At 33.5% G+C, this 17434-nt stretch overlaps 1 protein-coding gene across 1 annotated transcript; it reads left to right on the top strand.

Annotated features, from left to right (window-relative positions):
* Positions 1–343: 343 nt before the first annotated feature.
* Positions 344–17312, top strand: LOC113768935 (lysM domain receptor-like kinase 3). The gene is made up of 11 exons (XM_027313436.1): positions 344–992; positions 3783–3826; positions 4521–4695; positions 5691–5875; positions 10011–10100; positions 12927–13020; positions 14090–14241; positions 14322–14413; positions 16424–16559; positions 16803–16901; positions 16990–17312. Exons 1-11 carry the CDS (start codon positions 350–352, stop codon positions 17248–17250), a joined length of 1971 nt encoding a protein of 656 aa, XP_027169237.1. The 5' UTR covers positions 344–349; the 3' UTR covers positions 17251–17312.
* Positions 17313–17434: the final 122 nt, after the last annotated feature.

Genomic DNA, 17434 nt, shown 5'->3' on the forward strand with positions numbered 1-17434 from the left:
TGGGAGAAATCAAATTTTATTAGGGTTCTAATCAGAATAGTTTATCGACTAAATATAAGGTGTATATATATATATACAACCAAACGGATTGGATCCAAAAATAGGTCCAAAACTAAGACCTAAAATAAAACAGACACGTTAACTAATTAATGAAAGTCAAACTGTCAAAGCATGAGAAAAACCTTAAAACGAAAGACAGGTCAACGTACCTGAATAGATTAAACTATATCAATTCAAATTGGCAAAAATCTGTCAGCCTCCTTCTCACTCTGCGTCCTCAAGAAGCAACAGTAGCCGCAGCACCACTCTTTCTCCAATCTCACATGCTTTCAATCCAAATCCGAATTTCATGATGTTATTCTTCATCAAACCCAGAATAATTACAGCCCTTTTGCTCTTTCTCGTCGTCTCAATCTCCCTGCAAACTTGTCAAGTCAATTCCCAGTGCAGCAAAGGCTGTGACTTAGCTTTAGCCAGCTACGACGTCTGGAGAGGTTCAAACGTAACCTTAATCGCCGATCTTTTCAGCGTCCCAGTTTCCACTCTCCTCAGCTGGAACCCGGCTACCCTCCCAGACAGGGATACAGTCATAGCAGGGACAAGAGTAAACATCCCATTTCCTTGTGACTGCATCAATGGGAATTTCCTAGCTCATGTCTTCAATTACAGTGTTTCATCGGGGGATACTTATGATATAGTTGCGTCCCACTTTTACGCGAATTTAACGAGTACCACTTGGTTGCGGAGGTTTAATAGTTATCCGGAGAATAATATCCCAGATGCTGGAGTTCTGAATGTTACTGTGAATTGTTCTTGCGGGAATAAGGCGATTTCAAAGGATTATGGGTTGTTCATAACTTGGCCGATAGAGGTTGGGGATACTTTGGAGTCTGTAGCTTCTGCTAATAATTTGAGTGCTGATTTGATCAGCAGGTTTAATCCAACGGCAAATTTTACTTCTGGGAGTGGTCTGTTGTTCATCCCTGCAAAAGGTAAGCTTTTACAATTAGATGTTATCGAATTGGATTAATTTTATCTACTCAGTCATGTGCAACATTTCTTTTTCCTGTGCAAATCCACAAAGTGTTAATTTACTTGAGTGTTTAATTGTCCTTCCGTTGTAGCATCTACAAGTCATGGAACGGAATCAAATTCAATTTCGGGCATTGTATCACATTGGCAAAACTCAATAAAACTTACTGGCTGAATTAGTTCAACTTGACTAAGAGATGGCATTGTATAGGGATGGCAACGGTATTGGGGCGGGGCGGGGCGGGCGGGGGTGGCCCGTTTGAAAAAAAAAGATATATATATATATGTATAATTATATATCTGATGATATTATTAATTATACTACTAATTATACATGTCTATTAATAAAAATTATTAATTGTTTATACTAAATTTATTAATACATTTATATTAAATTCCTAACTACACTTAATATAATAACACTTTTTTCTAAAAAAATACAATAATAATTTAGTGATTGTATTTGTATCAAAAGTAAAAACTTGATTATTTTAGTTATATTTGTTTTATCATATTAGATTGTATTCAAAAAACTTTTGATTAATTATTTTTATGAGTTTCAATTGTGAAGTTACAATGAACAATAATTTGCTGATATGTTGATATTTTAGTACTTGATTATTTGCTCAAATTTAATTATAATGAAATTATATAATAAATTTTTTTAATCTCACGGGTGCCCCTGCAGGGGAAACGGGGCGGGGGCGGGGGGAATTAATAGGCAACGGGGCGGTCCCCACCCCATTGCCACCCCTAATTGTACCAACCCCCCCTCTCCCGCCCAAAAACAAATAAAGAAACAAAAGAAAGAAAAGGACAATGGTCAGTCTTTTATCCATATAGTTTTGAATAAATCTTTTAAATAATGTTAGTGTAAACTCATTTTATACTAATGGTTAAGTATTGTATGCCAACTCATTAATGAAGGTGCGTAACTTGTTGGGTAACTAAGTTTAGCTTCTTTCATTAATGAAAAATATAAGTGTTTTTTTCTTTTTTATAAGTGGGAGGTCTTGAAAGATATAAGTGTGGCTTGAACGGTAGCGCATCAAAGCCTTGGAATGGCTAATTTGGATAGGAAATTTTTTGGGATAATATTTTAAAAAATACTATAGCTTTCTTTTGATGTGATATATGTGATATAAAAAGTGATTAAAAAACGTGTTTATGATGCAAGCAATAATTTTCCAAAAGTATTAAATTACATAGAAATTAATTAAATAGAGTTAATACAAACAAAAAAAAATCAATAATTTAATAAAATTAGAGCTTTATCTCAACTAAAACTATGAAAACTCATGAAACTGAAGAATCAATTTTGAGAAAAACCTACAAGTCTATCCATCCATTGCCTTTGTTTTCATGCTTTTACTCAATAAATGTATTTACTTTTTCACTTTCTGCAATCTGTTTCCACTTATCTTGCATGGTGAATTGAAGTGAAAATCACTTGTCCCAATTCAAATCTCAAAATTCACGCCTTTGTAAATCCTCAAAATTTTCTTTCTCTACATCTAATTACAAAGATGCATATCTTTCCATAGCTTGAAGAGAAAGTTTTTTTTTTCCATACATGATCCATGATTTCATGCCTCCCTAGATCCAAAAATTTTTCCCAAAATTTTCTTAGTTTACATTAGTTCCTCCATATTGAAAAAAAAATCTTTTATTCTTATTTTAATTATGAAACAATGATGGTTGAGATCTATTAGTGGTTTGGATAATGCAAAAGTCAAATAGAAGATGTAGATGCTAGAAGGTAGGAAATTAGAAGAGAAGAACAAATCTTTTGCAGAATTATTCGTGAAATATACTAGGTTTATTTTTAGAAGTAGTTTATTAAAAATAAAATGATTTTGATAAAGTTGTAAACTTTCTATAACATCTATCTAAAGTGAATTTATACTGACAGTGTATATAAGATTTAATCTATATTTTTTAGTATTATATATTTGGAAGACTAAATTAAAAAATCTTCTCGCTTTATATGACTAAACTGAAGTCTTTAATTTAAATTGAGATTTTGTGTTAGGGACCAAATTGATACTTTCAGAGTATTTCAAAGGACCAAATAGAAACTTTTCCTCTGAAAAAAAATAGAAACTTTTCCAATATCACTTTATTTTATAGTCATATTATCTGGGTCCCAGACTTTTATTACTATAGGACAGAGCACCCGGTTTCAAGTGTGTGAATGTTCTATTTAATACCACATGTGAATGTTTGTTGTGTTGTCTAGTTTCTAGAGGTTGAAAATGACTTTACCACAAAAATGCTAGAAACTACAACACCATTTTGTAGAATTTAGTTTTACCCTTACCCCATGAATAAATATGTATCACAGATCCTGGTGCCAATGATGTGGAGATTTAATAGAATGATGGCAAATCTTAACGGGGGACATTTCAAGGGGAAAATGTTAACGTTTCAGTGTACAAGTCATTGTGACACGGCAATTGATAGAATTACTGTCTGATAATTCTATGACGTTTGATATGTTTGATGAGCTAATATGAGATAGCCCATTATCTATTGAATACACATGGATCATAGAATATATTTTGTACTTTGTTTAGTTTATATGTAAATGAATGGGTCTGCTGCATTTCAATGTGTTAGACTTTTGGTACCATCTCAAATCATGCTACCATATATTCTTGTTTGTCACTTGAAGAGTTGTAGCTGTAGTTCAAATTGTAATTTTACGGTGACTTCAAAATGTGTTAGCTAAACATTCGACTCTTATGCAGATCTAAGTGGAAACTATCGGCTTCTGCGTCAAGGTAGCATTGAGGTTTTCGAACTAAACTTCATTATCTATATTTCCAAATATTTATCATGTTAAAATCAAGGGCAAATTCCACTTTACCCCCCTGTGATTTAGCATTTTTTTACATAACCCTTATAGTTTCAAAAGCTATACATAATCCCCTCATGACTTGGATTAAAGTGTCAAAGTGACGAGAATGATCATTCTTAACGGAGTCACCTAAAATGTCAAAAATACCCTTATGTAAAGTTAAAAATTATTTATTAACTAGGGGGGTTATGTGTATATTTTAAAAATCATAAGCGGGTTATATGGTAAAATATTAAACCATAAAGGGGTTATATGGTAAAATATAAAAATCATACGGGATTCAGGTGTCATGTATTTATAAGAGTAATTTAGACATTTTTAGAAATTCCGTTACGAATAACTATTTCCGTCACTTTGACACTTTAATTCAAACCATGAGAGGGTTATGTATAATTTTTGAAACTATAAGGGGGTTATGTAAAAAAATGCTAAACCACATGGGGTAAAATGTAATTTGCCCTAAAATCAAATATATTTCCAAATACTTATTATGTTAATTCAATATATTATTCCATACTATGCTGCACGTACAGGTGGTTCAATCTTCACATATTGGTTCATTTTACCTTTATCGATTTCCAATTACCGCATGTACTTGAGGATTGACGTTGGAATTTTTGACATCTAGTTAATCCTGGCTTTTGCTACCTTAGGATCAGGATTGTCAGGTGGGGCTATCTCTGGGATATCTCTTGCAGTAGTTGGAGTGTTGTTTTTTGCAGCTTGCGGGTATCTTGTTGTTTACAGAAAGAGGAAGGCAGAGAAAATATCACTTAAAGATCAATTTGAGCAACCTGCTTCTGGTCTCTCTCTCTCTCTCTAAGTTTAATCTGCAAATTTAAGATGCTTTTTGAAATTATTGATGTACTTGTTATTGATTCTAATATTAGAAGCTTGAATTCTCCATTTATTTATAGAGCATTTCTTTTTCTTTCGTATTAAATCTTATGATTCACTTAATATTATCATTTTTAGAAGCCTTTCCGTTGATCTTAGGATTCACTTAATACCATTATTTGTAGCAGGGGAAATCCAAGCTAACAGATTTAAAGGGGTGGGACAAGGGCATTATACTAGAGAACTATAATTTGTAGGTATATTGTAATATTTTACGGGAAATTGTTCACTGAACTACATATAACAGTGATGATGACATAGATTTTATAGACCACTCTGCTGCATAGATTTCTTTCTGCAAAATGATGACATAGTTCTTAGAACTTATTTCGTCAAACTATCTCAGGTAGAAAAAAAATTACTGTTTCGGGTTTCTGTAATTTAATATGCTTGAGCCAGAAGTCATTTTAGCCAAACTGTGGAGCTTGCAAACGTGATGGAATTTCGTAGTCTGCACACACAGACCTTGCATGGATGTTGTGTAATTTTTTGCAGATTTTATTTCTTTTTTGCCATTTGCATGTCACGATCCTAGTTAATTTGAATGGGGCCAGACAGTTTTGGCAACTGTTATCTGATGCAGGTGACATCTAATTTTCTTTTTGTGGGGAGTATGATATAGCATAATTATGTGTTATATTCCCATGATAAGATATTCATTCTTCTGAATTAGTTTCAATATTCTTTTACATTTGCTACACAATATTGGAGAGCACGTATTTCATATTATTTAAATTCAACAGAGTGAGACGTGTACGCTTACTGAATTATGTTCACTAATCCAGAAGCATTTGCGTATTTTAAGTGTTTCTTTCCCGTACAGTATTCCCTCTATGCTGGTTGTATGACTCCGTTGATCCTCTTCTTCTCTTCATTGGTTGAAACCCTGAAGATACTGCAGCTAAAGCTCCAGAGGCTGCTAATGATGCTAAAAGGGCTTCTCCAGGCCTTGGTGGAGTAGTTGTTGAGAGATCTTTTGAGTTCTCGTATGAAGAGCTTGCAATAGCTACTAAAGGTTTCAGTTTGGCTAACAAGATAGGCGAAGGCGGCTTTGGCTCTGTTTATTATGCTGAGCTTGGCGGCGAGGTTTGTTGATCTCTTTCTCTATACAGCAGCATAAGGAAAGATGAAATTGCTTGCACACATTCTTGTTCTTTCTTAGTTAAGTTCCTTGGTTACTGAATCAGAGTGAGATTTTTCACTTGATCTTGAATGGTAAGCTGTATGGGGAATGAGCTCCCCTCGAGGATAATCTGGTTATGTTCATTTGATTTCCCCATAAAAGCAAGTTGATTATATCAAAATAAAAAAAAGGGTAGAGTATGAAATCAGATCTTCTTTTCGCACCAGTTTGCTTTTTTATTTTTATTTTTATTTTTTGCAATTAATTTTTCTTTACCTTCAAATTTTTGTTATCATGTACATAGGACAGTAGAAGTCAGACCCGTGCAAACCACTCTATCTCTAAAAGATACTTATGGTGGAGCTTTTGATTCCTTGACATGAAATTTTGTTTATTTAAAGAATTCAGGGTTTCTTTCTCACACACATCTTTTTAGAAGACAGGCTGAGATCCTATCTCCTTGACCTCCAACTGAAAGGGCTAGCTTCGTTTCTATCAGCCACATCATGCTGAATTTAGGGATGCCTTATTTCCCTAAAATTCACACCCACAGCCCTAGTTGTTACAATATTTCTTTTGTTCTTTATTCATGAAATGGCACTCAGTTCATATCTTCTAGTTTGACAATTGACAAGCTTTAAAGAAAGGTTGAACTCCTTAACTAGGTAAGGTCAATGATGATCAGTGACAATTTCTAACATGGAATCAGCATTTGCTAGCAGATGCCTTATGAGTTGCCCTATCCACCATTAGCATAAATAATTAGGGGTAAAACACCTTTGTGTCCCTTGGTTTTCCTGTTAGTTTTAAGCCTTGCAAGATTGGAAAACACCACATAATAGCAGCATGATTTTTGTCTAAACATTCAACGAAGGGCAAACACTTGATTACAATCTCCTCTCTCCCTCTCTCTCTTTATTTTTTCAATTTTCTCAATCTTCTCTAAATAGTTGCCGGTAGGAAAGGTGGGAAAAATGGAACAAGAACAGTAGTTGAGTGACTAGATGGAAGGAGGCCTAGGATGGCGTAGAGTTGAGATGTGGGGAAGTGGGCTTTGGGCAGATGGAGGGGAGTGGGGAAAGTGGTGCTTGGTGATATGGTTCCAGCCACATGCTGGTGGATGTGGAATAGTGATCTGTTGGAGGCAGGAGATTACAGATTAGTGTGGGAATGGAGTTCACCAGGCTTTGGGTTGTTTTTATTTGTGACACTTTCCTAGGTTTCGTTTGAAAAAACTGAATCTGAATTCTGAAATCTGAATACTGAAACAATTAATTTGCTAAATTTTAATCACTGAAAAGAAAGATATGAATGTCTGCATTTTAATGCTAATCTTATTTATACTGTTTGATAAATATTTATAACTGAATGTTTAATAAGTTTAATTTGATAATTTTGCTCTTATATCTTTTCATTCAAAAAAAAAAATAGAACCTATGATTTAATTAGTTTAAAATTGTTAGGTGTGAAAATGATAATATTTATTTTTAAATCAAATTAATATAAAAGATCAAATATGTTATATGAGGAGTATGGAGAAAATGTGAAAATCATTAAAAAAGAGAAACAAAAAATCGTTAGATAGAGAATATCATATTGTTTAATTAAATAAGAATTTTGAACATAATTAACAAACAAGGGTAGATTTGATAGATAATATAAGGTAGTTAAAGTAATTCTATTGATTGTTATCGGAATTATGCATTCAGTTAGGATTCTTGTGCTGAAAAAAATATCAGTGCTTAACAAGTTCAGCGGATGGATTTTCATTTATCAAATATTCAAAATATCTGAATATCTGACAAAGTTCAGTTTCAACACTTTTTTATGTTATCAAACAGATCCCTAGTGTGCTGTTTATTCAGTTCTACAGAGTTGGGGATGGCATTGGGGAAGCAACCAGATTTTTTTTTCCTTGGAATCGGACAACTGTAGGGAGTAGGGGAGGTAGTAGGCGGACCACATAGGGTGGAGGAGAGCATGCCATAAATAGGTATGATCCATTAAACAAGGACCAAGGGCACAAATAGTTGTCAGTAACAACCGTTCTGAACACTATAACATTTTTTGAATAAGGTGTAATTCTATGTGAATTACTTGTAAAATTTAACAGGGAAAATCGTCCAAAACGTCCCTCACATTTTGTAAAATGACTTTTTTCGTCCCTCACTTTTAAAAGTGCAATTTAATGTCCCTTACATATTCACATCGGTCAAATTTAGTCCCTAACTAGGTTTCCGATCATTTTTTGGCCGGAATCCATCACGTGCAAGGCACGTGATCATTTTTAAAGGGTAAATTTGTCAAATTATATTTTACATAATCTGATCTATAGTCCTCGACATTTTATAAAAAAAAATTTTTCGTCCCTCACATTTTATAAAATAATTTTTTTCATCCCTCACATTTCACAAAATGAATTTCTCCATCCCTCACATTTCAAAAAATGAATATTTCCATCCCTCACTAATTATGTGTGTGAATACATTTTTTTAAACACATGTATATGTCTATTTGATTTTGCTTATAATAATAGTATAAACACATGTATGTAATTGGGTCCAACTTGTGGGCTATCTTCTCTTTTTATATGATTATGACTAATATTTATCAATAGAACCTTAATTTGCATATTCTTATTGTATTTTGACCGAAAATAGCTTTATTGGCCAACTTGACAATGAATGCAAGATTATTTACTAGCTAATACCAGATGAAATCAAATGATCATGTATAATATATGGTATTCGTATTGTTAAGCGAAATCAAATAGACACATATATATATTTATGCTATTCGTATTATTAAGCAAAATCAAATAGACATATACACGTGTTTAAACAAAATGTATTCACACACAATTTTTTTTTAGGGTTTCCCTCACATACATAATTAGTGAGGGATGGAAATATTCATTTTTTGAAATGTGAGGGATGGAGAAATTCATTTTGTGAAATGTGAGGGATGAAAAAAATCATTTTATAAAATGTGAGGGATGAAAATATTTGCTTTATAAAATGTCGAGGACTATATATCAGATTATGTAAAATATAATTTGACAAATTTACCATTCAAAAATGATCACGTGCCTTGCACGTGATGGATTCCGGCCAAAAAATGATCGGAAACCTAGTTAGGGACTAAATTTGACCGATATGAATATGTAAGGGACATAAAATTACACTTTTAAAAGTGAGGGACGAAAAAAGTCATTTTACAAAATGTGAAGGACGTTTTGGACAATTTTCCCAATTTAACAACAGAGACACAATTATTACATATGGGATCTACATAAATAGTACAAAATATCATACCTCTGTTGTAAGGATGTATAATAAGTTTACATAAAGTTATAAAACATTCAAAAAATGTTACATTGTTCACGAACGATTAATAGATCAACCATCCCTGCCTCGCTCCCGCGAAGCAATACAAAAAATATATATTTTTTTGCTTCTTTGTTTTATGTCTCCAATGTTTATAGAAGAATAAGCAACCAAGGCATTACATGATTTTCTTGTCTTTTAAAAGTGGCCTAATAGATACATTAGCTGAGCCTTAAGATAGGTTATGGGCTATATGGTGTTTTACCTCAAGTCATCCTAGGTTGGCCGTGAGAAGTTACTGACAAGATATTCTGTTGTAACATGGTAGCTGATTATGACGCTTTTTGACTGCCTAATTTTTGCATATATTTACTGCAACATGTAAAGAAAGAATGTTAGAGTTTAAACTGGTAATATGAGCACCATGAAATTCTACTTCAGGACTAAACTTTTTTTTTTCTTCAAGATTGATGCGAACAAGGATCCATGTCTTTTTGTTCATACTTGAGTAGCTTCGTCATGTTATTTAGAGAATTCTCGAATTATATCGAACATGTCTCTGAATTACTGATTTCCTACGCTTTTTCTAGCATTTTATTGTCAGTGGTACACAATTTAACATCTCATATATACCAATTTCGGGTAACCCTTGCCTTATTTTTGTCCATTGTTGTACATGTGCCAAAACAAAGTTGGTTTTTTTTTCTTATTTTAGGTTTCTTTATGATGACTGTATGTATTGTATTTTTCCTAACACCCAACTGTGGTGCAGAAAGCGGCAATCAAGAAAATGGACTTGAAAGCAAAAAGAGAATTTGTTGCTGAACTTAGGGTTTTAACACATGTACATCATCAAAACCTGGTAATAAACTATCTTATGCTTCTTGGATGTGTTTTACTTAGCTGTTGATTTTCTGATTTGTACGTGTAGAAATTATACCACTTTCACTCATGTAGTATTTATTTTAAGGACAAATTACTACTTACCCCCCTGTGATTTAGTGCTTTATTACATAACCCTCCTATGATTTCAAAAACTATATATAACCCCTCATAGTCTGGATTAAAGTGGCAAAGTGACAGAATTTGCAATCCATAATGGAATCAATTAAGTTATCAAAAATACCCCTATGTAAAGTTAAAAATTATTTATTAACCACAGGGGAGTTATGTATATATATTGAAAATCATAAGGGGGTTATATGTTAAGGCACTAAAGTATAAGGGAATTATATGATAAAATGTAAAATCATACGGGGTTAGAGTATCCTGCATATTACGTTTTAGTATGTAAAAAACTTCATTTTAGTTTTTAAACAAGGGTAATTTTGACATTTTCATAGATTCCGTTACAGATAATCATTTCTGTCATTTTAACACTTTTATCCAAATTATAAGGGGGTTATATATAATTTTTAAAAGGGAAAATCGTCCAAAATGTCCCTCACATTTTGTAAAATGACTTTTTTCGTCCCTCACTTTTAAAAGTGTAATTTTATGTCCCTTACATATTCATATCGATCAAATTTAGTCCCTGACTAGGTTTCCGATCATTTTTTGGCCGGAATCCATCATGTGCAAGGCACGTGATCATTTTTTAAGGGTAAATTTGCCAAATTATATTTTACATAATATAATCTATAGTCCTTCACATTTTATAAAATAAATTTTTTCATCCCTCACATTTTATAGAATGATTTTTTTCATCCCTCACATTTCACAAAATGAATTTCTCCATCCCTCACATTTCAAAAAATGAATTTTTCATTTCTCACTAATTATGTGTGTGAATACATTGTTTTTAAACACATGTATATGTCTATTTGATTTTGCTTAATAATAATAGCATAAATACATGTATGTAATTGGGCCCAACTTGTAGGCAATCTTCTCTTTTTATATGATTATGACTAATATTTACCTATAAAACCTTAATTTGCATATTCTTATTGTATTTTGACCGAAAATAGCTTTATTGGCTAATTTGACAATGAACGCAAGATTTTTTACTAGCCAATACCAGATGAAATCAAATGATCACGTATAATATATGGTATTCATATTGTTAAGTGAAATCAAATAGACACATACATATATTTATGCTATTCGTATTATTAAGCAAAATCAAATAGACATATACATGTGTTTAAACAAAATGTATTCACACACATTTTTTTTTTAGGGATTCCCTCACAGACATAATTAGTGAGGGATGGAAATATTCATTTTTTGAAATGTGAAAGATGGAGAAATTCATTTTGTGAAATGTGAGGGATGAAAAAATTATTTTATAAAATGTGAGGGACGAAAAAATTTGTTTTATAAAATATGGAGGACTATAAATTAGATTATGTAAACTATAATTTGACAAATTTACCCTTAAAAAATGATCACGTGCCTTGCACGTGATAGCTTCCGGCCAAAAAATGATCGGAAACCTAGTTAGGGACTAAATTTGACCGATGTGAATATGTAAGGGACATAAAATTACACCTTTAAAAGTGAGGGACGAAAAAAGTCATTTTACAAAATGTGAGGGACGTTTTGGACGATTTTCCCTTTTTAAAACTAGAGGGGGTTATATGAACATTAGCTATACCACAGGGGGATAAAGTGTAATTTGCTCTCATCTTAACATCCCGTCTATTCTCGATTTGAAAGATTTCAATACCATATGTTTTCTCCATTTCAGCATTTTCCATAGACTCTGTATTGAAATGCATGCATCTAACGGATTTCTTTTCTAATGGATTTCTTTCCATCATGAACTTTAATGAAGAAGGCAAACAATTCTCTGCAAATTCAGTTATGCGCTTATTTTCTGTTAATAAATCATAAGCAGTAGAAGTACAGCTATGGACTTTAAGCAAAATTTGACCAAGAGTTTTGTGTATTTTCCTAGTCACAATTAGCTCATTCTAACTAGGAAAATACCCACGACTGTTGGTCTAAATGTTTGCTAAATTATACAGCAGTGGTTCTGTTGCTTATGGTTGATATAAACACACATGCAAACAAGAGTGAAAGCAGACAAAGCTCACGATCACACTTCAACGAGCCTGATGATTTAGTTAATTATTGTGATTCGTAGGTTTTCTCTTTATAATTGAACCTAGAATATATGTCAATAAGGCTAAGACATCAGACCCTACTGCAGTCCTGTAATCATGGTATTTGAACAAATCTATTCAATGTGTATCCCTTGGTCAACAAATTTTTATTTAACAGAAAACTTTTACCGCACAAATTAAAATTATTTTATCCAACCTAAAGATTAAAGCATCTACCACAACTACCTCCTTAAGCTATTTTCTTGATTGTCTTGCATTCAATCTGCAATGCAATTCGCCTGTTATTACCTTCTGGTAGCTATTCTGTTTGGATTACATTAACAATTATAATTTTATACATAAATTAGTGAGGGCTTAGACAAGCATTATCAACTTTCAGGAAGTTTTATTTAGACAAACAACTATACACACAATGCTGCTAAAACTCATTTGTAGCTTGGTTTGTCTTTAAAATCTTAGTATTATGATATCTTTCTGTTAATAATGGACTGAAGAAATTAGAACTTTGTTGTAAGGTCATACCTTAGATATGTGCTATTTTTTAATTGTCTTTTCAATATAAGCTGATACTATTGGTGCTTTTGGCATTTGATACTAATCGTTTGTGAGAAAAACAGGTGCGCTTAATTGGATATTGTGTGAAGGGTTCCCTTTTTCTTGTATATGAGTACATTGACAATGGAAACTTGAGCCAGCATCTTCGAGGATCAGGTAAGCTAGCAATTCGTATTTGGAGTCATGATCATTGTTTAAAGATAATTGCCACCATTCTAGCTAATTCTGACACGGTGATTATTATGCAAGAATTCCCAAGGACTTGTTAAGTAGGCTGCATGGGTGGCTCTGTGTTTCTCCTATTTTCATACTTGCACTTTCATAGTTGCACTATTTTTCTATGGAGTAGCAAAACCCCAAGGCAGGCCTTTGCCAAGCCGGATCTATCGCAAGTGCACGAGTCTTGAAAAGTTTCTGATTGAAGGGAGACGAAGGAGGAAGGGAATGGGCAGGGGCTAGGTGGGAATGTATCTCTTGTTTTGTCATGAAATCAATTTGTCTGACTGGCATCATTTCCAATGACAAAAAGTCTGTCATATTTACAAACTTTTCCTTAATGTTTTGTCATCTTATTTCATCTGTAAACATCCATGCATTTTTTTAGGTCATTCACTATACGTGAATATCATAAAATAAACTGTATGTCACATTAAAGTTACAAGCATAATCTGCCTTTATTCGCATTGCCGCATTTCATTGAGGTTGATGCATTCTTCATGAGCTGGATTAGTACTCAAATTAGTACCTACATCTTAAGATAGAAGTACGATGTTTTAGGTGTTTAATGTTTCTTACTGACAAAATCACCTTTTCTTTTTCATACTGTGGCTATATAAGTAAAGTTTGGCAGGAGCAGAATATGTCAATTAGACAAGAAGAGTGTATTTGTTATGGTGCCAAATGTTAACTGTCAATACATAGCACAGCCTAATAAACATAAGAAATTAAACGAGTTTCAAAATCAAAGCATGAGGACCAACATGGAACTGATACAAAAAACTAGGGAACAGTAATGTCAATCTATATTTATTATTCTACATCTTTATAAACTCCTTCAGTTCCTTTTACCCGTCCATCTTGTTACTCACAATTTTTGGAATACATCATCAGTTTTTTATTTTTCTAGCATTCCATATTGGAATCACAAGTTTGAAGCATGGTTGTGCAGAGACAGTAATTCTTCTTAGCAGTGTGAGTGTTTCTTAAGATATCTGGATTGTTCTAGGGTGCGACACACTGTCATGGTCAAGTAGGGTGCAGATTGCAGTGGATTCAGCAAGAGGTCTTGAGTACATTCATGAGCACACTATTCCTGCCTACATCCACCGTGACATTAAATCAGCAAACATTTTGATAGATAAAGATTTTCGTGCCAAGGTAGTATCACCTGGTCCTAGTTGTATGATGAATCATGTAAAGAATCTCCAAATTTTTGGCTTAAATTGTTTGTTTTGCAGGTTGCAGATTTTGGTTTAGCAAAATTGGCTGAGGTCGGAGGTTCATCTTTGCAATCACATCTCGTGGGTACGTTTGGCTACATGGCACCAGAGTAAGTTTTGATTAGTTAATTTAGTACTACTGTTAACGTAACTGTGTCATTGCTATGTCAATATTAGGTTTTGCAAAGAATTTGTAGTGAAATCTGTTACTTAAATGCTTGCAGATAATTTCTTTTTCGAGTTGAAATTCCTTGATCCATCAATTTCTAGATAATTTTAACCAAGTTTGGCGTATATTATGCTAGATTGCAAACTGAACATATTTCACCCTGTTAAATCTATCTCTGGTGTTTCCTTATCCTATGAGTTCCCTTCTTCAGAAGAGTCATCAAAGCCTATAGTGAACAAGGTAACTGTTTGTCCATTCACGTCTTCTCTTGTTTGTTCTACTCTTCCCGGGAATTTCCAGTGCTAAGGAGAATGAGAAAGTTTTGACTTCTTTGTGTTAGTCATTCCCCAAATGTAGTATCGTTTCAAGGTTTTGTCAGCTCCCGGAGATGTGTGCATGTATTCCTTGTTCTTTCCTGATGTGAAGGAAGAGAACAAGGCTTGGAGTATATTTATAAGCTAGTCAGACGAACACAGAAATATGAAGTCCATTATGTGCTCTAATTCTGATGACTATATATATCTAGTCAGACGAACACAGAGAATTTGTGATGTCCCAATTGCAGGCCAGCATCAACACTTGCCCAAAACCCACTTTGTGCAATATAAACTTTTTTCTGTAACTTGTTCCTCATTTCATCCTTCAAATTAGCTTTAAATACAGTATTCCTCTTCTGAGGACCTTCAAGAACTTTATTTTGATAAACAACTCAGGGAGTTCCTGCACATAACCATTCATAGACGTGTTTCCTTGCTTCAAATAAAGCATCAATTAAAAGTCTAGCAGGACTGCAATCTATATGTCTAGGATTATAGAATCTGCCTTTAGAAACTTCGTGAAGTAAATAGTTCTGATTCCAGAATGATATAGTAGTAAACGTAAGGAACCATTCCTTAGGACAATTGTTATCAGTCCAAACCTGACAACTAATGTTATCTTTGCAAAACATCACAATTAGCTCCGTGTCTGCCACTAGTTGATTATATTTAATGACATGAACTAGTTTCCTATGTTAAATCACCAAGGCACATAAATAAAAACAAACTTCTCCATTATTGTCTAACTAGAAGAGTCCTAGTCCTTCAAGTAAATGTGCTAAAAATACTGGAAGTAGGAAACTGTTTAAAGTGTCTACTTGGGACTTGGGATAGCTTGGGCCTGATCTGATAGATAATTTGTTGGGTTTGAAATTCTCAATTAAACTCATTCGTCAAGCTGGAGAAATTTTTGGCACAAAAGTCTCCTTTTCTTTGGGTTGGTCCCTTGCTGCTTGTGCCTTTAGTTTCCATGACCGAAATTGACTTGGTTTGGAGGACTGTAAAAAAAAAAAAAAAAACTCGTTCTTATTAATGCCATAACAAAAGAATCTTGAAATTCATATGTTCTCTCCTTATGATGCTCTAGACAGGCAGCCCTCGGATCCACTTTTTCGAGTTATGGACAATTAAGGCGAAGTGTATGCAATGTTCCATTATGTGCAGAACATGAGTCTTTGTTTTGAGCTTATACGTTTTGCTTTTACTCAGGAAAAGTAATTAAAAGTATGGCTTGGTAGCAGCAAAACTTTTTGTTTATTTCCTTTTTAATGGATTTATTATAACCATTACTTGCTAATTGTCGATATGAAAATGATGCTATATATATCAGATTCAAGCCATATTTAAATTGTTAGGCATGAAAAGTGAAAGGGTTCCAACTTCCTTGTATAGATTTTTTAATATGTCAAGACACAACTTTTGCACCGGTCCTGCCAGTCTAATCTTTGCATTTTTAATAGTTCTATTGGCTATTGGATTCTCTATGATGCTTTTCACGTAGAGAAACAATAAGCCCCCCCTTTTTTTTTTCTCTCTACAGCAAGCCAGTCACTTTTGATGGATGGAATTCTTGCTGGTTTTATGTGATGTACATGGCATGAAGCAATAACAACCTTCATTCTACTTTTGTGCAGGTATGCCAATTGTGGTACTGTTTCTCCTAAAGTCGATGTCTATGCCTTTGGTGTTATGCTTTATGAACTAATTTCGGCTAAGGCAGCTGTAGTTGATGGATGCTCTACTACTGATACTAAGGGCCTTGTTGGTTTGGTAAGTTTATATGCATAAGGAGGCAAATTCGATTGCTATATGCACTAAAGTTAGATATTAAAAAAAAAGGAAGATTCTATGCTAAACTACACACGACTTGTTTTGAGAGATTTTCGTATTTGTATCCGCAAACTCTTAAGAAATACGGATAGCTTCCAAGACTTTAAATTTACTTAGTGGCTATTTGTTGGCTTGTAAATTTCAGTTTCTGAGGACCTAATAATTTTGTTGCTCATATGACAGTTTGAACAAGTTCCAATACTACCGGATTCAAATGATGATCTTCGCAAACTGGTTGACCCGAGACTTGGGGATAATTACCCAATCGAATCAGTCAGCAAGGTAAATATTAGTACATGACAACTTAAGCACTTGTCCTCTTGCAACTGTGTCTTTAGTTTCTTAAAGAAAACAATTCGGTTAATTGCAGATGTTTCAGCTAGCCAAACTTTGCACGCATAAAAAACCTGAATCAAGGCCGAGCATGAGATCTGTTGTCGTTGCGTTAATGGCATTATCATGCCCCAAAAAGGATTCTAAGATTTTTGTTCCTCATTTAGAAACTGAGATCTTGAAATACGAGTATTCTATGATCAAGTCTATGGAAACTGAAGTTCTGGGATCTGAGACTTTTACAGTTACATCTGTGGAATCTGAGGCTTATACAATAGAAGAAGGAATTGAGGATTAAATGGTAGTTGACGTGAACGATATGTGGCTGCTCAAATTTATTTTTTCATGAAGAAGAAAAATTTTAGATGTGAAACCAATGACCTACGTTAAACAATTTCAAAACAATCCTCACCAGGTCTTGCAACTAATGTCTACAAGATAGAGGTGAGAATGTGCAATCACAATATCAAACTCACATTCAT

The sequence above is a fragment of the Coffea eugenioides genome, chromosome 4 (genome assembly GCF_003713205.1).
Source record: "Coffea eugenioides isolate CCC68of chromosome 4, Ceug_1.0, whole genome shotgun sequence".
NCBI lineage: Eukaryota > Viridiplantae > Streptophyta > Magnoliopsida > Gentianales > Rubiaceae > Coffea > Coffea eugenioides.

Excerpts from the sequence above, each read along its gene's own strand:
- LOC113768935 (XM_027313436.1), top strand. The coding sequence starts at position 350 with ATGATGTTATTCTTCATCAAACCCAGAATAATTACAGCCCTTTTGCTC. Across the intron at positions 10,101-12,926 it reads ATGTACATCATCAAAACCTG|GTGCGCTTAATTGGATATTG; the intron begins GTAATAAACTAT and ends TGAGAAAAACAG. Across the intron at positions 16,902-16,989 it reads CAATCGAATCAGTCAGCAAG|ATGTTTCAGCTAGCCAAACT; the intron begins GTAAATATTAGT and ends GGTTAATTGCAG.